The following is a 21731-nucleotide window of genomic DNA, read 5'->3' on the forward strand; positions in this document are numbered from 1 at the left end:
TTTTTTTTTTTTTTTTTTTTTTTTTTTTTTTTTAAGATTTTGCATCATTCAGATCATGTCCTTTCTCAGTTGGAATACTCCCACCTTACTCAAGCTTTGGTCTCTCTTGGCGAGATTTTGCATCATTCAGATCATGTCCTTTCTCAGTTGGAATACTCCCACCTTACTCAAGCTTTGGTCTCTCTTGGCGCCTTCCTCAACTTTTTCATTCTAGAGGGAGCCTAAAACTGCATTTAAGATGCAAGAAAAACATCATATAGACAATGAYGTAGTCATATTTTGGTTTTGATCTTTTCCTAATGGTTCTCAAMATTGGAATTACTTTTTTAAACCACCACTCAGCAAGAAGCTAACAAACCCATCACAGCTCCTGAATTAGGTCTTCAAGATGACTATTTCACAGGTGAAGCTAGAATTGCCATCTCCCCCTAACCCACCTACCCAATAAAACCCAGCAAGTTTTACTTACTACCAACGTAGCCAAAGAATCAGGAACATTCTGCCAGTCTGTTTCACAATGGCAGTTTACAAGCCTAAATATACCTGAAAGATATCCCCTAGCATTATTCCACATATAACACAGCTTGCCTCCGTATCAGTTATGACTTTCCTCAAGTCTGCCAAACCTGAAGCTATACAGCTCTGCAGATTAAACCCAAATTAACATTTAAGCGCAGTGTACCCAGCTCAGTTTCAGACAACTGGTAATGTGCTTCCAAGGCACCGAGCAAAGTCACAGCACCTAGGAACAGTGAATGCCGTAGAGTTTTAGATGATTGACCCAATCCTATCAGCCTTATGCCAACTCTTTGGCAGTTCAGAGATACACGCTATAAACTTCTTGCTACAGTCCCATCTAACAGCATTGAGAATGAAAGAGGTCTCAGCTGCACATGACATATACAATTATAACCAGGCTTCCCCAATTTGCTCGACTTCAGTCCAACATCTTAAGAAGTTCCAAATGTCAAAAGCATCAACATCAACCAAACTTGCAACAAACTGGGTTTGGTGCAAAGCCATACTTTCACCTGGCTCGCTTTGGTTATGGTTAAGGTAAGAACTATTCTCCAACCAATAACAACTAAACTTTTCCAACATACAGGAACCAGAGGTGCCTGTGGCCAGAAGGTCAGGGAAGATGCACACAGCATTCCAGTCTTCTGATCAAGCCTAGCATTATGTCCTTCTGAGACATGATATTAGACTGACTACACTCCCTGCCCCATTAACTGATTTCAGCTGATCAGAGCATGTTCACACAGATGGGAAACTCAAGAGGTGGAATGACTAGCCCAAGAATGTATGAACAGATGATAGGAAAGCTACACAAAGAAAAGCATGCAAGACAAAGTTGCTTAAAGCTTAGCAAAACAGAATGGCTCTTTAAAAGGACAATGGCTCTCCTTGAAGCACAGGGAATGAAAATAAGCCTGCTTTGTTTTGATCATCTCYTTTGTGTTTCACACTTGCTTATTTCAACTATTTCAAGGTTACACTGCAACCAGAATGAAGTTTTTAAGTGGTGCAGTTCAGACTTGGTATGATCTTCCACATCTTTTATAACAATTAATAGTTTTCTTCTCTTTTCAGATCAGCTTTGAAAATGAAGCACACCCTTGTGCTTGCAATGGTTAAGTACTGCAGGAACATAGCTCAGATAAATTTGAGACTGACACTCATGACTCATGGCTGTTGGGATCAGAAGGCCCAGAATAAGAAATCCACCAGAGGAGATGGGTTCATCTGCTAGCTGTGCATAAGCAATATGACTCAGAAAGCTTCCCAGTAACAGTATTGAGCAATCAGCTTTCAATGACTCATTCTGCTCCTCTCCACCATCAGCCTTTTCTAGGGAGCTTGCCCTACACTGTTTTTGAGCTTCCTCAGGCTAATAGCTCACTGCAAGATACAGTTTGAGAGAAGAAACGGAAGCTACTTCCATTGTTTATTATTAAGTGACTGAAAACCAAGGTGAGTCTAGCTGAAGCCTTTGRGTGAAAGGCCCATCAACTGCCTTTTCAGAGCTTTGCAATTCAGCTCCTGTTTCACAAGCTTGAACACTGGCAACCCATTCCACACAGCTAGCTATGGCCTTATTTTTCTAGCTATAGTATGTACGGATTTAGTCTAGCTAATGTTCAGAGAAGATCCATAGCAAATATGGAATTAGCACTAGTTAGTAGCTAATCATCTTAATTTAGGAAGAGTCATCCTCTTGTAACAGATCCTTAATTCTTCAAAGAGCTTTCTACTGAGGTAGCAGTGACACAACACCCAAATGCTGTTCCTACAAATACTTCTGGTCAGTATGCTTCCTCTTCAGCTATAGAGTACTTACTCTTGCATCCTATTTATGGGTTGAAATAGCAGTAACAGAGTGTATCCTGAGTGACATCAGACAGACCACATACTGATACATACCTCTAAACTCACCAGGAGCTAAGGCTACTTTGAAATGCCTTTCCAGGATGTAACAAAGGGCCGAATTGAAACACTCGGGTGAGAAGAACAGCATTAAAATACACCTTTAAAATGACTGTGGCAAAGTTATAGTCTTAGGACAGACAACTACAGAGAACATGTACAAGAAGAAAGTGCTGGGATGCAGATCTGAATGCATTTCAGCAGTTACATAACTGAAAAGCAGCAGGATTAGCTAGACCTACAGTGACTGGCACACAAGGAAGTCAGAGATGCAGTAAAAGCATAGTATCAAAAACAGCTTTTGACTGCTGATCCTAATACACACACAAAATGCTCTGTTTATAAGGTCTGACCTAAACCCAGTTTTTCCTTTGAAAACTGACAGATTTTGCCCTTAGGGATCCACACTGTACTGCATATTTGGAATGCAAGTGTGCCATTGGGAGCACTAGCTTAGTGCAGCAGTCTCCTGTTGCTGCACTGTCAGTAGCTTCACATCTTCTTGGTTGCAAGAAGAGGCTGAGATGGGARCTGTCTAGCAAGACAGCGCATCACTAACCCTGTATTTAACAGAGTTTCAGTAGTTCCTGCAATAAGCAAGAACCCCAGCCCATTTCCATCGCCTCTTCTTGAATTTTTGACCTAGAATAGCTGCAGGAAAAAAGTGAACAATAAATACCATGGATATTTTCTCAGACTAAGCAACATAGATTTAAGAAAGGGATTGTCAGTCATAGCTTGTTCCCTCTTCCCACTGGAACACATGCTTTGGCAGAGAACACACATGCTGAGCTGCTGTCTCTCCAAGGGCTGAGATGAAGTTTCAATATCTGCAGCAACTCTTCCAGAAGCACCACATGAAAAGGATGGACTGTCCAGTGCTTGTCTGGTGCTTTAGCCTCCCATACTCTCTCTGCTTGAGAGAACCAGTATCATGCCAGTAACAAAACACCACTTTTGTACTGAACTGATCTTTTTGGTTAGGGTATGGAAGACAAAGTCAAACTCTAGTCTAAGTCCCAGATGTACATAGCACATCCAAACAAGAGACTTCATACATAGTTATTCCATATCCCAAAGCCTTTTTAAGTGACACCACATAGACCATTAATCCCACCCTGCATCAGCAGGAACAGTGGTAACTTCTACTTATACCACAAGACTTTAGAATCTAGTTGTCTGCTTTTCTAACTATAGTTGCATAGCTGAGCACRATTTCCCCCCACCCCTCTGAAAATGCTCAAAAATATCTGCTCAAATTCACTGCTCAGGAAATACAATGAATTAATCAATTTAATAGAGGAGTATAAGGCAACTTGCCTGCAGTAACAACAGCTTCACATCCAGGCACAAAACACTTGTTCCAGYCCTAAAAGAACGAGGTACTGTCTAGCGGGAATGTGTCATTAGCAGTGTGCCTACAGCAGAATGTTACTAGAACCACCATAAACTTTGGGTGTATGTTAGTATTTTTGCCCTAGGAAAAAGCAAGTTCGTTTATATCCCCACAGGTCCATTTCTCAGAGTTGTCCTTCAGCACAAAGAACAAGTGCTGAACTCCTAAGCCTGGCCTGCATGCTATTATGGCAAGCCTGTTTAGCAAGACCTCTGTGCTCCCTCCTCAGAGGCACAGCAGTAACACAGCAACTCAAGAATAAGTGCTCAGGAACAATCTGACAGCAAGGACAGGAGCGCTCTTCTACTGCTGCTAACAATAACTATAGTTTCACATTACTATCTAGCACCACTAGTCTCAGAATTTGGCAAGCACTGGTACCATTATGATAGTGCAGAGTGCATTTGTCCATTCATCTTTAATTGTRCCTTTAGGATAAACAACATTACACAGAGTCAGGTGTTCAGAGTTGCTCCCACTACAGAAATCTCTCTAGAGTAGACTTCTAGCACTACAGGTGATCAAAATAAGTATGCTACACAATCTGCCTAGCTACCCCTCCACTCTGCTATTGACAGAGCAAGCAACTGAGGCTTTACAAACAGAACCAAAGGACTTCGCTCATCTGCAGACAGAGGCATTTAGGTGACAGCCCCACTGTGAGAAARGTTGCTAGCTTCATCCAGTTTCCTTTGCCATCAAGTGGAGGTGGTAAATAAACACAAGATGATTCTCAGTTTTGTCGCTCCCCTTGAGGAGCTAGAAGCTTTCCACAGCACAGACATCACTTTGCTTGAATGAGAACTAGAACACTTATTTCTCTAATCTACACAGCACATCTAGGAAACAGTCATAAGTCAGTTAATAAGCTGGYGTAAAGCAACCAACCTATTTAGTAGTCTATTAAAAGAAAGTTTGAATTCAGACTTAACAGTAAGTAAGACTTCTGTGCATTAATGAGCTTATCCAACTAAGCAGTTCAAGGTACATTAGCTGCTTGAGTTCTCATCCAGGAGGAAACCAGGAAAGGTACTGCCCCTCTGCCTCAGGGGACCAAAGGCTAGCTAAGTCACCAACTGTAACAATTTCTGCATTCCAGAAGTCAGTATGGTCTTGGAAAAGTGACAGCAGTTGAGAGGGGGATTAGTCAGGCTGCTCTCACAAGCTGGAGTTATTTTAGTAAACTAGTCTTTTTTCAGACTAGCACTAACCATTGTCAAATCAAAAGGCTTAAGGCTTACGATGCTGTCATCACGCCACCAGCTAATCCAAGTCTTAAGCTTTGCTTAGAGGGCTGCGTTTGCCACTTTCCAGGAGGCCACGGACTGCAGTTGGTTTTAAACAAGAGTAGCTGCAATCACTTCATCCCAGTGAAGACAGGCAGCATAATTTAATTAAGAGGTGTACCATGAGCTAAACAGCTACCAAGATAAACCCATCGGTTTCAGAGAAACTGTTCCTATTTTAAACCCAATCCCATAAATCCCCACAACCAGTGGGCAGAAGAGAAGCACGATCAACTCTTACCAGGCTCTCCTCCTACAGCTATTTCTATGTGATGTACTGCACGCAACCAGCCTAGTGGATAACAAGGGAGAAATAGTGACACAGTGGAAGACGGCAAGCTCCCTCCTTCCTGTAAAACAGAGAAAGCTTTTAACATATATCTCCACCTTACAATGAGCTCAACCTTACCCTAGTTTTGTTCCAAGGCACTTTTAAATTCAGTGTGAAGCAACTCTGGACTGCTCACTCTTGAGCTAGAGCTTTGAGCAGTGCCTTGCATTCTATTCATAGTATAGCAGAAAAGATTACAGACACAGACTGAGGCTTGAGTAAGAGTTTGCATTCTGCAGATCGCTAATAATCTAGGTGCCCTGACTTGCCAGCATCTTTCAACTGTGGCTCTGGAACAGGTAACTGCATTTCACATCCCATGTCTCAGTGCGCAAGCTTTCAGTCAAGCTGCCAACCTTCTGCTGAGATCAAAATAAAACATGGCTTGCTAGTGGCTCTGCTGGAAAGCAGCTCTGTGGAAAAGGACCTAGGGGTCCTGGTGGACAATAAGTTGACTACGAGTTAGCACTGCRCCCTTGGGGCCAAGAAGGGCAATGGTATCCTGGGCTGCATTAGGCAGAGCATTGCCAAGAGGTGGAAGGAGATGATCCTCCTCCTCTACTCAGCACTGATGAGGCTGCACCTGSAGTACTGTGTCCAATTCTGGGCTTCCCAATACAAGACAGACATGGAGCTACTGGAGCAAGTCCAGCAGAAAGCTACTAAGATGATTAAGGGACTCTGTGAGGAAAGTCTGAGAGAGGKGGGAATTTTATCAATGTGTATAAATATGCAAATGGMAGGTGTAAAGAGAAYGGGGCCAGACTCTTCTCACTGATGCTCAGTGATGGAACAAATGGCAATGGGCACAAAATGAAATACAGGAAGTTCCACCTGAAAATAAGGAAACACTTCCTCACTGTGAGAGTGATTGAGCACTGGAACARGTTCCCCAGAGAGGCTGTGGAGTCTCAATCCTTAGCAATATTCAAAAACCATCAGGATACAATCCTGTCTAACATGCTCTAGGTGACTCTGCTGGGGGGTGGACTAGATGATCTTCAGAAGCCCCTTCCAACCTCAACCATTCTGTGACTCTCTAGGTCATCTACTAAAGAATAAGAAAAGCAGGCTGCAGTATACAGACTTATTAGATTTTGGTACTCTGGCCTCTATTTCTCTGCCCTTCAGTTAACCATAAGAACCTACTCAATAGAATACAAATGATCTTCAGCAATATAAGCATAGAACACTAGTGCAAGACATTTTGTGTTGCACAAGAGAGTCTTGTCTCACCTCCGCATCACGAAGTGATAAAGCTAAGAAAAGTTTAACTAGGGTCAAAGGAAGTTTCTATACAAAGCATGTTTTGTTCAGTGATAATTCCCACCTCAATAAAATGTGATGCTCATTCAATCAGCAGAGTGCATTTCCAGTCATCTGTGTTTCAAAGACTTCAAGATGCAACCCTTCACAGCCTCAAGACTCAATCCTTAAAAAGCTAGAGATGTGCTGTCTTAGAGGTGAGAATTTAGCCATTATACCCTTCAAAGTTATCTGAAATGGTCTCTCTTCTTGGAGAGATGGCCAGTTTGCAGCCTAAAGAATGCCAGGTATCCTTGTCACTAGATGTCAGTAGCATGGCATTCCCGACAGAAGAGAAGCGATGCTTTCCTTCTGACAGRGAAAATATGGAAGTAGGCAGTTTGAGAGCATCTCACCAGATGAGATACTGTCCCTGCAAGCAAAACTGACAGGGACAAGTCTAGCATTTAATAGAAAATAGAATAGTAATTATAGCTGTCATAGCATTCAAGAAAACATTCCCTAACAGAACACCACTACATGAACCTACACTCAATTAGAAATCCATAGTATCTAGACTACTGAGCCACAACCCAGGCTCACCTATCCGGGAAAGTTCCAGGCTCAGATTTTGGCAGCATAAGGTTAAGACTTGCTAGCAGTTTTGTAATTCTACAGCAAGGAAAAAACAGATCATCGAACCTTACAGCTTATAAATAGAAGGCAATCAAACACAATTCCTTTCCTAGTGAGGAGTTAACTGCATCGCACGATAAACAGAGGCTGCATTTCCTGTAGCTTTACAGACTCAAAAACCTTAGACTAGGGAAGAAAGGAAGTGGAAATGCGTTTAGAAGAGCTGTTGGATGAGGGCCCACTTCAAGCCTCAGAACAAGCACAGTTAGCATCAGCAGAGATACAGTCTGCCTCAGCAGGTTTTCCAGAGAGGAAGCTAGAGGGTGCAATGCACAACATACCTAATTCACRTCCCTATCAGTAGTACGGATAAGTCATTTTAAGGGAAGTTCCTGCCTAATCCGACTGCAAGGCCTTTGCTCAGGGTGACCCAGCACAGCGGTGCAGACCTTACCCGACGCCCTGTACCGCTCAGCTCTCGCCTCTGTCCCCACCTTCGCCCAGTCTCCAGCAGCAGCGCGGACACGGAGCCGCCACGATGGGTGTTTCGGACGGAGCACTGATTAACCCGGGCGGCTAATAACCCCCCCCCCCTTCCCGAAAGGGACGTGCGAGCAGATGCCAGAGCAGGGCCAGCTCCAGCCAGCGGCGAGGCTGCGGGCCCCCCAGGAGGCGGCCAATCGCCCGCTCGCAGCAGGCTGAGGCGCAGCCCTCCCGGGAGAGCCCGCTTCCCTCCCGCACCGCCCCGCCGGCCCCGGGCGGGGTGCCGGGGCAGCCCGGGGACCCCCGGAGCCCCTCGAGGGCGGCCGCTGCGGGGCCGCACCCTGACACGATCCCCCCGCCCCGGGCCTGTCAGCGCCGCGCCCGCTGGGGGAGGCCCGCAGACCCCCGCCCTCGGCGGGCGCCGAGGGAGCCGCCACCCACGGCGGCGCGGCCCCAGGGGAGAAGCGAGCCCCRCCACGCTCGGCAGCCGCCCGGCGGGAGAGCCGGGCCGCACGCCCCCGGCGCCGAGAGCGAAGGACCGCACAGCGCCGCCTCACCTGCCGCCGCCCGCCGCCTCTCACTGCCCAGCGCCCAAGATGGCGGCCGCCGCCCCCCCTTCCCTCCGCGCCCCCCCTATCACTGCAGAGCCGCCGCCGCGCATGCCTCGCCCGCGCCCCGACGGCACTGCGCATGCGCCGCCGTGGGGAGGCGGGGCGTGGGCAGTGCTCTGCATCCCGCCGGGCCACTCGGCGGGGGGGCGCGCGGAGCATGTTGGGAGTTGTGGTTCCGCGGCGCGGTGCGTGCTGGGAGTCGTAGTCCTACGGCGCGGTGCGTGCTGGGAGCTGTAGTTCCCCGCGGCGATGAACTGCCACGGCCACGCGTGGGGCTGTGTGCTTCCGTCTCCGCGGCGTGGCCTGCGCAGCCAGAGCCCCCAGCTGTCCCTCGTGCCCTGAGGAGGCTGGGGACACCAGTGGGACGCAGTCCGTGGGGAAAGGCGCACGCATCTCGCCAGGCCGCAAGCTGCTGCGCCTGGCTGCCGGGGCTGCGGCCTTCCCACGGGCCACGCGCGCCAGCCCCTCGCAGGCCGCGCGCGAGCACCCCTGCAGCAGCTCGCGCTCCGCCAGCCCTCTCCCCTACGCCACACCACGGGTGAAACAACACCGTGCGAAGCGGCCAGTCCGAGCCCGCTTCCAGACCTGCCCAGCTCCCACTGGTTTTCTCCCCTGCCATGCATGCACTGCCAACCTCTCTTCCACGGAAGAATCATTCCAAATAATATTTTTTCATCTTTCAAGTCCTGCGATCTCTCAGCCCTTGCACCAGCAAGCAGCAGCAGGAGGTAGGGGTAGGCACAGGTTAAGTCACAGCAGTTCTTGATACCCCAGGAAGAATCAATTAGAAAAAAAAGGAGTTTCAGGCCCAGGATGCTCCCTTAATGCCTAGAGCTTGCTGCCAAGCGAAACACAGGAGAATAGAAAAGAAGAGGGTGCTGGGCGGGGAAAAAAACAACGCAAGGCAGGAGAGTCCAATAAAACTATGTTTATAAATAAAAACAAGGAGACTGGTTTTGTTTTTATAAAACCCAGCRGGCAGGGCAGGGCAGTGAGCGGTGGTCAGGGGTGGCTGCTGGGTGGCATTACAAGAGGCAGGAGAGAAGGGGCAAGTGGCAGCTTGCCAGCACCAAGATCAGGGGACAGGAAGATGGCAGAGACTAGGCAAACTGGCGCCAGCAGGCACAGGGAGAGGAGAGTCACAGGGAGATGAACTGGGGGCACATAGCAGCTGGCAGAGGGGGCACAGGCACAACGCAGACCCCAGAGGAGTAAAATACATTTCATCTCCAAAATATAAAAACTTCAAACGTAASAAAGGCCAAAGGAGGCAACATTGTTGCGGAAAAAGCCACGTCGGCAATAAGAGAGGGCGCCGGGGCGCCAGCACCTACAGGAGCAGGGTCGAGTGYATCCGTACTGTACCGTGCTCAGCCTCAGGCACTGGGGAAGGGGCTGCCCYCTACCCTCACCCGAGGCACATCTCCTTCCCCCTCCACTCTTGGAGAGGGGAAGAAAGGCTCCACAGGGCCCAAAGAGGAAAACAGCAGGGAGCATCAGAGCAAATGGATTCAACTGCCATTGCAATCCTCTATGGGCACTGAGCCCAAGGCCCTGCATTCAACACCMCAGTCCCGGGCCACAGTCTTAATTTGCAGAAGAGTTTGTGTCTTCATGGGGAGCTGTCCACATGCAGGCTGGAGCAGGGCAGGCCCAATGCTGCAGCTTTCTGGGCCCAGAGCCCCTTGCGTCCCCCATACAKGCTACCAGAGCTCATCCTGCAGGGCACAGGGTGAGGCAGGCCAGCAAATACAGGAGACCTCCACTTTCCCCAACAGCGTGAAAGCAGACCAGAAGTGACCCTCCCTCACCCTCTAGCTCTGTCCAGGCCACCCACACATCAGCACTGACCTTGGGACATGTCACAGTGCTGAGTAGCAGCATGGCAGAGCAGGAGGAGGAAGGGCCCAGCTGCAGCCATAGGCCCTAGCTGAGGGACAGTCCCTACACACGAGACAGACAGCAGGGTGTGCTAGGCAGGAGGGCAAAGAGCAAGGTGAGCACTAAGGGCACGGCGTGGGCCTCCATGCTCCCTTTGGCAGAGCAAGCAGAGCTCTGCTCTTACGTTCACTGCCATGCACACCACATACCTCCCCAGGGTACGAGCAGGGCCTTGACTGTGTATGTTTAGGCACCCAGCATCAAACAGGGCTGGATGCAGGAGGAAGAGACCCAACCTCAAGCTTTGCTGTCAGGGCAGCAGGAAGGAGGATTCTGCCATGGGGCAGTGCCAAGCTCAGATCTGGCCCAAGGAGGAGCAAGGGGAGGGAGGCAAATGGGAAGTGGCACCATCTCTCCATTCCCCAGAGGCACTGAAGCCCTGGAACATTCATGCATTAGCCAAAAGGCAATTACACTTGCTTGGATTTAAACATACATAAGGCCAGAGCTGAGCTCTGCTCCCCTCTCAGTGCTGTGGAAGGGGCAGGGTGTCTTCCGCTAGGGGGAGAAAGAAGACATCTTCAGCGCCATGCGAGCCCAGCGCCCTTGGAGCTCCGTGTCCTCCTGTCGGGCCACGCCATGCTCCAGCTCTCCCCCCTGCGGGCGGCAGGCTCAGAGAAAGTCAAACACCCCGTAAGTCTTTGCTGCTTGACAGAAGAAACACAAAAGGGTGAAAAGAAAGAAGAGATGTTTAGGGCAGAAGGACCGCGGCAGCAGCGACACACGGGCAAGCAGCACAGGGCTCTGGGATGGATGCGGATTAATGGGGTTAGAGAGGACAGCAGCAGGGAATTACCATTGGCAATACACAAGTCTGATGGCGGGCTGGGCTGGCAGGGCTCAGCAGGCCGGCCAGGCCCCTCCACCCTGCTCAAGGAGGGATTAGAATCAAGGTTTAGTTCCATTTATTTTTTTCCCTTTTTTTCTTTTAGTTATCAAGACCAAAATAAAAAAGACCCATAAAAACAAGGGATGAAGCTGGGGCTGGTCCTAGGAGACAAACGACAGGGATAGAAAGGGGAAGGAGGGGCAGCAGACAGACAGGGGACGGGCGCTTCACATTACATCCACAAAGAACTCACTGGGGTTGCCCATGGCCATTCGGAAGGACTGTCTACTGGCTGTCAGTTCTGGGGGCACAGAGGCCAGGTCACGGCCCGGCGGCGCCCCAGGGGGCCCCATGGCTGAAGGCGGTGGAGGCATCAGCAACATGGGGGGGCTGAAGAGAGGGGGGAGGCCGGGCGGCCCGTACGACTGCTGGCTGTGGTGGCTGCGGATACTGTGAGCCAGGGAGTGCTGGCTGCGCTGGCTGTGCTGGCTGGCAGGCACCGAGCGCTCGCTGGCCGCGCGCTCACGCCGCATGCTGCTCCGGGTGGTGTGGTCTGACTCACTCCCGCTGCCACCTGACTTGGACTCCCCAGTCTTCTCTCTATCCTTCCTCCTCTCGCTGCCACTGCGATTGGAACCACTGCTCCGGCTCCCTGCAAAACACACAGGGCAAGGTTTGGCGACACATCAGACAAGCCAGGAAGAAAGGTTCCTCCACCCCCCACCAAGACAGGACTACAGAACACYGCAGCACAACTACCAGCCTGCTTAGTCCTTTCAGCTCTAATCCCAAACACTTGTGGGATTCATCTAAATGAAAGCTTTAATCAGCCTCTCCCCCGTGCACAGGGCCTTGCCTAATGGACCATCTTGTTCCTGCTGCTTCCCTCTAGTGAGCAGGGCACCTGCTCAGCTCTGCAGGCACATTTAGGTCCCTTTCACTCACCTTCACTGTGCTGGCTGCCTGCACTGCCCCCTCCATAGCTGTAGCCTGGGTCAGGGAAGCCGGGGTGGGGGTTGTATGGATGAGGTGGTGGATACTGATATGGGAAAGCCATAGGCCAGGGTGCAGCACCAGGGTGTGGGAGCGGAGCCAAAGTGTCCTGATCGGAGGCACCGCTGGAGCCATCATGATCATGAAGAGACAGGTTAGCCATGTCTGCAGAAAAGTAGAGAATAATGGTTAATCCAAGTGAAAAAACAGCCACAAGTGATGAAGCAGCTTCATGTCCAACCATGTCGATAGGAAATGGATGGGGGTACAGAGAAGATGAGAGAAGCTGGCACCCTCCCTGTTAAACAGCACAGCCATCTGTGCTTCCTGCCTGGACAGCAGCCAGGCTGTGCGACTCGGAGCCGCCACTCTGAGACAGAAACAAGCTCAGAGGAAAACGACCACATCAGAGCTAGAGCTTGCCTTGCCAATTAGTCTCCCCTGTCCTTATCTGAGCAGAACCCAGTTGTCAGAGCACCACCCCCTTGCCAGCAGTGAAAGCTCAGAGCCTGGAGCCAAATACAGTCAGAAAAGGCTAAGACTCAACTTTGGCTGTCCAGGGGAAAAGACTGTGGCACATGATAGTGTCAACAACGCTCCCAAATYCAGTCTAAGCAAGTACGACAAGGGAACTGGGATATTTTTCATCGCTCTCTAAAGACGTCTGTAGAACAAGGGGCCAAGCCTGACAGCAATAGCTGTGGCTGCATCCCCAGCTGTTAGTAGGGCTCTGTCGCACCATCCTCTCCCTCCCRCCCATGCCAAGCCCAGAGCTAAGTCTCGTACTGCCACAGAGGTCCCCGAAGATGTAGTAACACTGTTCCGAGAAGGTGATCTTGTTCACGGTGTGTCGGATGTAGCCAGCCTTCAACAGATTGCTGGCATATTTGCGGGATTCACGGCGGTCTGTGAAACCCTCCACGTGGTGATACAGCCAATCCACCACATCCGAACCTGCCACGAAATATCATGGTCAAATGCAGCAAGAGAGAAGACAGCAGCCCTTGAAGCAGAGCGGGCCAGACTGGAGTCAAGGCAAAGTGGGCCCAAAGATTAAAAGGAACTGCAAAGCCAAAGGTTCAGTTTGCAACCCTAGCCTGGTCAACAGTTGTTTTACACTGACATAGGTGCTCCCTTTATAAGCACTTGCTTGGGAAATAGGCCACCTGTTCCCCACTCCCTGCCTTTGCTGGACGCAGCACAGATTCTTACCAATGAAGGCATTGGGGATGGTGATCTTCAGCCACATGCGGTCACGAACCTCCAGGCCTGACTCTGGTGAGGCCATGGCTTTGACAATGGTGGCCATGTCACTGTGGATGGACAGGTGAAAGTCATCGAGGCCTGTGGTGTGGAGAGAGGGAACAGAAGCAGAGATGAGAGAGGACAGAAGAGACCACAGGGCCATATGGAAGCATCACACACAGGAGGAATGGGCCAGGGAACAAYACACTGCAGACAGTCCCAGGGTGCATGCTGGCCTAACCTCCATTCCAGCCTTCTGATGTTACTCTTTACATATGAGCTGTTTCCTCTTGCACAAACACAGGTTAAGATTTCTTCCACCCAGACCCAAACAACTGAGATCCAAAAGCTGCCATCTCAGCCCACACGGCTCAGCAAGGGAGTTCACTGCTCCTTACAAAGTTACAGCAAGCTCATGGCCTCTTGCCCCAGCTTAGAGCTCTCTAGACAATTGCTTCTGGGTTCTACTTACTAGAATCACCGAAACCTTTCAGAAACAGCCCTCTGCTCAGCAGGTCCCTGCTCCACTGCAAGGCTCCTTGCTCCTAAAAGCCTCCTCCATCTTGTCCTAGCTGCTGCCTGAGCATGCCTTGCTCTGGGGCAAATCTACTCCCCTCTGGCCCTGCACTCTCCACTGGAAACACCTGACTGCTCCTTGAGCCTCTCCTCCATGCCTGCCACAGCTCCTAGATTGTGTCCAGGCTCTTATACTCTCCTTGAGTAGAGACCAAGAAATGTGGTACTAATTCATCCCATCAGAACTCCTGCTAATCCATGCACCTGCCTAGCGAGAGCACTGTCTGTTGCTCATACTTTCCCCCTCGCTCATGCTCTCAGCTCAGCAAAACCTTCCYCACACAGATGTATTGCTCCTGCTAGGGCACAGTGCAGGTGGGGAAGCCGTGCAGTGCAGGGAGCGCGGAGGCACGAGGACTTACGTTCGGTCTCTGGGATGGAGCTGGTGATGGAGGAGCTGGTGGAAGTGATTGTGCTCATGGATGGACTCATACCGTACGCTGGGTAGGTGCCGGTCATCGCTGCTGTGTGGGACACCCAGGCTGCCGGGTCGATTGGCCGGATGGGCTCACCTGCAGTGAAGAGAAGGTCAGTCAGCAACTATCAGAAATCATCCCCTCATCAAATCCAACTCTGGGGCAGGGACAGGGACTCAGTACAGCCCATTCCATCCCCAGCATCTGCCGGGACTCACCCGGATCGGAGCATGGAGAGTCTGGCCCAGCCCAGATCCGCTGGGGAGCAACTGGGAGAGAAAGAAGAGAGGGAGGGTCAACAGGAGAGGTGCAGAGGGAGAGATTCCCCTGTGGCTGAGGGGGATGTTTCTCTGTCCTCTGGCGCTCTGAGCAAGTGACCCCCCTGCCCCAGTGAAACGCGTCCCCAGCGTGATGTGGGAAGGAGGGCTGGGCTTATGGGCATTTTGGCTTGGGAATAGGACATGGCTTGGGAATTGGTCTCCTATCAGGAGAGCTGAACCCCTATCAAACCCCATTTCAGTGCCACACAGCATTACACACACACAAAGGAGAGGAACAAGACAACGACCAAGTAAGTGCTCAAGGCAGGGCTCTCACATGGGCTGGGCATCAGCATTAAGGGTGGGTCAGCTATCCACTTACTCCTAGGTAAGGAGAAGCAGCCTCGGGGGCTGGGGTCCCAGCACTTGGCAACAGTCAGGGTGATGGGCCTGCAGCAAAAAGGCAAGAGTTAGAACACTGCCCCAGCAGCACAACCCCCCACGAGACCCAAGGCGGATGCCATACACAGGCTCTCTCCTCCTGTAGGAGGGAGTAAAGTAGCCAGCACAGTGCTCTTATCCCCTGCCACCTACGGACTTCCCTAGTGGCATGGATAACAAGGAGTAAGCAGTAGAAGCTGCAATCGTCCTCTTAGCCAAGCTAAGCAAAAAGATGACATAGCATCCTCAAAAGCTGGGATATGGCCTCCCAGTTCACCACTACTGGGTTGGCTCCAGTTCTTGCTTTAGGCGTCAAAACCCAGGAACCAAAGCAATACTAGAAACATAAGTTCTGGATTCCTGCAGTCTCAGAGCTGCTTGGAAGAGATGGCTGGAAGACACAACCCACAGACCCCAAGCACATGCCACACAACCACCACAGAAGTGAGAAACATCCCAGAGTACCTACCCAGGCTTGTGCACAATCTCCCTCAGCACCCGTACAGCATCATCGTTGCTCATATTTTCAAAGTTGATATCATTCACCTGCAAACAACGCAAAGGGATGAGTCTCAAAGATGTGGCCAGAGGCAGAGCTCCCCACTCAGCTCAGCRGTGACTCAGCTTCTTCCTTCCAAGAGCAGCTTCCTGGGTTAGTGTGCCAAAATGTGCGAGAAGGCTTCTGGGTCTTTCTCTACAGTTCTCCCAGCCTCAATGATGGAAGTATGTGGGTGTGAAGTACCTGCAAGAGCATGTCTCCTGGCTCAATCCTGCCATCAGCTGCCACAGCACCGCCCTTCATGATAGAGCCAATGTAAATGCCTCCATCTCCACGCTCATTACTCTGTCCCACAATGGAAATGCCCAGGAAGTTATATTTCTCTGTAGGGATGGAAGGGGAAAGAAATAAAACATTATAAAGAGGCACAAGCAGCCCTAACCTCAGACAAACCATGTGCTAATCATGGTCACTTGCACACTTATCTCCTAGAGAGACCTCTGAGGACATGGCAAAACTCTCAAGAGAGCAGTGCTTCAGGACAAGCTGCCAAARAATCCATCTCTTCACCCCTCCCCAGACATTCTTGCATTCTCCTTGTCTCTTCCCCAGTTCTCTGCTCCATTGCCCAGTCTCACTCCACAAGGGCTGCAAGCTCTGGTCGTGCCTCAACTCACCCATGTTAAGTGTGACYGTGATGATGTTCAGGGACATGGTGGAGTCTGTGATGCTGCTGAAGGATGATGACTGTAACACAAACAAAACATAAGATGTCTGCCTGTGCTTTGGTACCATTCCCAGTCTCAGCTCCCTCCACCCTTACTCCCCACCACCCCTGTGGCAACACAGCCACCACCCTCATCTCCAGCCTAAGGGTGGGGGCTTTGCAGAGCCAGCGAGCATCAGCCACAGTTCTTACGACCTCTCCACAGCTAGGACAAGGTCTGTGGTGGTTCCAGCTCTTAAGGCAGCATTAGCTTGGGAAGGGTTTATAGGATTTTGTAAAGTCTCAGCACTTAAGAGTCAACCTATCCAAAGGAAAAATGTGCCCACTGCAAACAGCTGAATCCCTAGCAGCCCTGGAGAGATCCACTTGGCAGCTCACTCTGCCCTACTTTGCCCTCCCCAGAATACACAGCCCTCAGGTACCCGCTCAATCCGTGGAGCCTTCTGTTTCCGCCTGCGGCGCTTGTGCCTCCTCATCAGACGGGAAGCGCTGCTTTGCTCTGTTGAACTGCTAAACCTAGAGATAAATGTAAGAGTCAGCTCTTTTGTTGCTGTGGAGTGTCTCTGGCAGCAAAATAGCCACAGAAAAGGGCAGAGGGAATAGAGGACTGCAGGGGCAGAGAGGCAGAGCAACATATGGGGGACAGATGATAGCAGAGGGGGCTGCTGGGTGAGATTTAAGGTAATGGCAGGACGGAGTATTACTGTGCTCTGTGCTGGCATCTCTCTGTTGCTGTTAGGCAGGGGGAAGCCAGTGTTCCTCTAGGCCCTAAGCCCTCCTACCTGCTGGTGGAGTCATCTTCATCCGAGTCGAAGAAGCTGGTGGTCTCCAGCTCACTGCTCATAAGTGTGGAGGAGCTCTCATACCCGCCCAGGTCTCGGCGTCGCTCTCCCTTCACTGTCCCATTCACCCTAGGTGCTAAGAAGCAAGAAGGTTCAGGTTCAGGAAGTTCAGACCACAGGGAATCCTTCACCTCAGGGCCCACAGCAACCCTCTCAGAAGGAGTCTGCCCATCAGACAACTCATCTAGTGCAGGCTGGCTCTGAGATCCATCTCCTGTGGGATATCTCTTCAACTCTGCTAGAAGTTGGGGAAGAGACTGATGAGCCAACCAGGAACAAGGTTGCTAAAGTCAAGGAAGGCTGTTGTAGCTGGCAGACCAAGGAGCAGCATGGAGCAACAAGAGGGCTACAGCCCACCACACTTTTCACTGGGAAGGACTGAGGCACTGTTCTTTCTCTTACACTCCTGAGGTTTCTATGGGAGCAGACTCCTTTGCCACTAACGGTCACACCACCAAGCTCTGATGTCACATAGAGGCTAGCTCCTACCTCCAAGATGAGGCTACAGCCTCAGGACATTGAACAGCCCTTCTAAGCCGAAAAGTTTCTGCCTAGCAGACAGAGCTGCCTCATGTCTGTGGCAAGTGCCTCCCACTATGCCCCAGTTATACGCTGCAGAGCTCTGCCCACAATGCCAATACTCACCATGCTCAGGTCCATCTTTCCGACGAGGTCGTTCCCTCTGTGATGACACCACTGAGTCTGTCTCTGTCTCATTGTCCAGATTTTCCCGRCTCCCCCCCGTGTTAGGGCTGTGATGAGATAAAAGGGACAAACATGTCCAACACGGAACGGTCTAAGCAGGCTCTCTCTACCTCTATGCTGACAGATGTGCAGATAGAGCCATGAGCTGTTCCCCTCTTTTAAGGGAGAGGAGGGGACCTGGTGGGGAACAATGACTGCACATCTACGCAAGCAGGACAAGGGACTAGGAAAGCTGGGCCAGCTCTTTGCCAAGTACCCCATGCTACTTTCACCATGCCCTTTTTGTTAAACAATAGAGCTCCACTTCAAGTCTGTTCCCAGCCCCATCATCAGGCTCTCTGGTGGGTTGTAATCCCTGCCAGTTTGGATAGGGACATCCTAGTCTCTGGGTTTTCCCATCATGATTGAGAACAGAGTCATTGTGGTCTCTTGGAAACCAGGATGTGTGATCAGGTAACTTACTGAAAGGAGGGGGGCCTGGAGTCTCCAATTCCTCCTGTGCGCTCCATGGACGGTGGCAGTTCTGTTTGGTTATCAGCACAGACTGACCCAGCATCTGAGTGTGACCCCTCTGCAGACACCAGCTGGAGGGAGAAGAGATAGAGAATGAAATGGCTGAGGAGGTGGGAAAACATTTACAAGTAATRACATCTCAGTGGCCAAATGAGTTGGCCGTAAAACCTGTCCAGCCCAGTATCTCATCTCTGACAGCGGCCAACAGCAGATGCCCAGGAAAGGGTACAGAACGAGGCCAAGCATGTAGCAACACCTTCCCTCAACATGCTCCTAGCCTCCATCTATTTGTCATTTGTTTATTCCTCAGGAAATTCTTGAGCAGTGAAATCTGGGTGGCTAACAGCCCTGCTTCAAGTCTCTATCATCAATCTCCACACTCGCACTGCACAACTTCTGAGCTCAGATAAACTTTAGCAAACGTCTTGCGACRAGGAGGAGACTTTCCTCATTTCTTACATCAGAAGCAACAGCAATCAGTCATTCTTTTTATGACCTTCTCTCGATTTTACTGGCCTCTACAACTATGTCCTCAAGCTGTGGGACCCAGCAGAATTTTCATCTTCCCAGCTTCCAGGAGTTGGGGTAAGAGTCCAGGGCCAGGGCTGGCCTTGAAGTAGACTCCAGAATGTTGTCTTCTGGGTTCCACAAAACTTTTGCAGACTTTCAGCCTGTGTCCAGTTGAGTGGTTTGGGCCCAGCCTCGAACAATCCTCTGGGAAGCTCAGCATCTTTCCCWGGGCAGAAATTCCAGTGAGTCTCAAAGCCCAGGAACTACTTATGCTAGCAACGCTTTGGGGCAGCCCAGGCACACTTATCTCTGGGCCTTCAGCTCTTAACATAAACTAGCTATTTCAGAGCTCAGGAAATGGGACAGGGCCTATCCCCAGGTGAATGGGCTAGCTAATAGAAAGAAATAGATTAAGATCAATTGAGCTCAACAGAAAGTGGCTCCCTCTCCTTGACCAAGAAGTGAGTTCCCAGGGAAAAGGTGGAGCACATGAGCAAGGAAAAGCAGATTTCCATATTCAAGGACTTCCCAATGCATCATTTCATTCCTGTGCTTGTCTGTCCCATGCCTGTTCCCTGCAAAGCACAGGCACTGGAAAGCAAGGGGATTAGCTCTCCACTAGTGTCTTGATCTGTCCTAGACAGAACAGGCGGTGGGTCAGCCAGAAGTCAGCCCAATAGACCACCAAGGCAGAAGTGAGGCCTCAGTCGATGTACTTAAACCAGCTGCCTAGTCACGTAATGACAGGAGAGGTCTAACATAACACAAGTAATGATGTGCCACCATGGTAAGGACAAAGAGAACAAGAAGGACCAYGAAATGAGGGCTAGAAAAGAGCTGGTGAGCTCATTACACTGTACAGCCCATGAGAAATCCAGAGGCAACTCTACTACCTGTTGGTGGGGGGAACTGTGTATGTAGCAAGGGAGTGGGGACAGTTGCCAACCACAGGTGGGCAGGAGGAGGTAGAGCCCCTGTTTCTAGAGATTCTGGGCACTTCCAAGCATCACTGATGAAGTTGTATGAGTCATGCACTGCCCAACTCTGAGAACTGGGGAAATCAGGAAAAGGAGGGGAGATGGAGCCCACAGATTATCATCAAGGCAGGTGAAGAAAGGTTTGTTGCCAGGGAGRCACTGGGAATAGAAACAGGGATACAACTGGAGCAGAGAGGACACAGTAGCCCCAGGAAAGTCCTAGTGAAGAGGACAGGTCAGAGACCACCCTATGGTGTCAAAAGTCGCAGAGCCTGTCCTGTGGGCCCCAGGACAAGCCCAGCAGCTCCTGCTCTCCCAGCTGTCTAACCAGCTCCTGTCTTGCTCTCAGCTTAGCTTTCTTCCCTGCAGTAAGCCCTAGCCACATGTCCAGCTCTGCTCCCAGCACCTTCCTGGTGACATGCCTTCCCAGGACACATCCCACTCCCGTGGGGGCCACATCCCGGCTCTGGCAGCTACTGCCTAGGAGCACAAGGGAGAAGAGATACTAGCAGTGATCAAGTAACCAGCATTGCCTAGGGAAAATTCATAATGCTCTGTGCTTGAATGTCTCCAGATGAGACCAGGCAAATAAGTCTGGACACCAGAGGCTAGCTGCAGGCAGCTATCAAATAGTATTGGTGGGGGGAAGAAGGGGTGTTCCCAAACAGGGGTTCCGATGTTGCCTTCCACCAAAACTCCTGGGTCTGGGATTTCCTCCAGGGAAGGTTTCAATAATCACCCTACACTTTTCCTGCCTCTTTCACTGTCAGGAAATACTTGCTCCGATCCAACCCCCCATCTTTCCCTCTTGCTAAAGTAAGTGCCAAGTTTCTCAAATAGTCTCATTCCAGCCTGTCTGGCAGAAACAGCAGAGCAAATGTACTCTGTCTCCAAAACAACCACAGATGGGAAAATCTCAGCAGGCAAAGAAAAAGGGATCATCAGCCATGCATAAAGGTTCCTGGGACTGCTGTCCCCCTTAGTGCATAAGGGCTGGCAGTGGTGCTAACTCCAGTCACAACTGTCTCACAAGGAGTCAGAACTTCAGACGCTGTCTGCAGCAGCAGCGTGGCGCCCTGGTCAGACCAGAGTGCACGCTGGCGTTCCGCGGGCACATCAAACCAAACCACACTGGACCCACGCCGTTCACACTGAGCAGCCAGCCCCACAAAACTACTACAAGGAAAGCCAATGGCTGTGTGGACATATGAACCACACTGAAAAGCAGTCCAGGTAAAAAAGGAGCCATGGAGGGGGCTCTGAACCCCTGGGACCCCCGAGAGAACATATGAAAACAAAAGGCATCTGGAAATGAAGTGAAGGGAAAACGYCTAGAGACAGATTCAACAGTAATAGCATAGATGGGGGATAAGAACTGGATAGGCTCTGTGTTTTATTAAGGCCCAGCTAACCGCTAGAGGGAGGACTGCAAACMGTCCAGCAGCTGCAGCCTGCAGGCCTCTTTGTGTCGGAGCCTAGAGCACCCTCTTTTCCTTGCGCACACAGGGCTCCACCCTATGCTCTGCGCAGCCGGCCTTGCAGCAAGAGCTAGTTTGGCAGTAGGGCGCCTGCCTGCCCGGTCCTGTTACCCAGCCTTTGCCATTCCCACCCTCCTTTGCCAAATGCAGTCGCTTCATTGCTCCCCAGCCAAGGCTCAGCTGTTTGATGCAAGGAGAAGAGAAGCATCAGGTCTCATCTAGCCTGATTTGCAAGAGGCGGAAGATTGTCCCTGCTTAGTGGCAGCTTGGTGGCCTCTAAAAAAAAGCACTTGGATTTTTGTTCTGTTCCAGTGCATATCCACACACCCTAACCAGCACAAACTGCAGCTGAGCGGGGGGGGGG

At 50.7% G+C, this 21731-nt stretch overlaps 2 protein-coding genes across 5 annotated transcripts in view; both read right to left on the reverse strand.

Annotated features, from left to right (window-relative positions):
* Nucleotides 1-8432, reverse strand: part of AP2M1 (adaptor related protein complex 2 subunit mu 1) — a 31201-nt gene extending 22769 nt beyond the window's left edge. Inside the window, exons 1-2 of one of the 2 annotated variants that reach the window (XM_085325159.1) lie at nt 8362-8432; nt 5351-5459 (exon numbers count right to left, since the gene is read on the reverse strand). The gene's annotated coding sequence lies outside the window, so the exon portion shown is untranslated. The remainder of the gene's footprint in view (nt 1-5350; nt 5460-8361) is intronic. The other variant, XM_085325158.1, reaches the window with a different exon arrangement.
* Nucleotides 8433-9328: 896 nt separating this feature from the next.
* DVL3 (dishevelled segment polarity protein 3) overlaps nt 9329-21731 on the reverse strand; it is a 34280-nt gene continuing 21877 nt past the window's right edge. For 2 of the 3 annotated variants that reach the window (XM_085325066.1, XM_085325069.1), the window contains 14 exons: nt 18352-18473; nt 17830-17936; nt 17125-17260; nt 16765-16858; nt 16293-16362; nt 15859-15998; nt 15586-15662; nt 15058-15125; nt 14634-14684; nt 14362-14511; nt 13391-13522; nt 12965-13132; nt 12131-12343; nt 9329-11837 (listed from right to left, as the gene is read on the reverse strand). In XM_085325066.1, coding sequence (XP_085181192.1) covers nt 11413-11837; nt 12131-12343; nt 12965-13132; nt 13391-13522; nt 14362-14511; nt 14634-14684; nt 15058-15125; nt 15586-15662; nt 15859-15998; nt 16293-16362; nt 16765-16858; nt 17125-17260; nt 17830-17936; nt 18352-18473 — 1953 coding nt within the window. In that variant the 3' untranslated portion in view covers nt 9329-11412. The remainder of the gene's footprint in view (nt 11838-12130; nt 12344-12964; nt 13133-13390; nt 13523-14361; nt 14512-14633; nt 14685-15057; nt 15126-15585; nt 15663-15858; nt 15999-16292; nt 16363-16764; nt 16859-17124; nt 17261-17829; nt 17937-18351; nt 18474-21731) is intronic. The other variant, XM_085325067.1, reaches the window with a different exon arrangement.

Source organism: Rhea americana, unplaced genomic scaffold, assembly GCF_003343005.1.
Source record: "Rhea americana isolate MKP2758 unplaced genomic scaffold, rheAme1 scaffold_96, whole genome shotgun sequence".
Taxonomy (NCBI): domain Eukaryota; kingdom Metazoa; phylum Chordata; class Aves; order Rheiformes; family Rheidae; genus Rhea; species Rhea americana.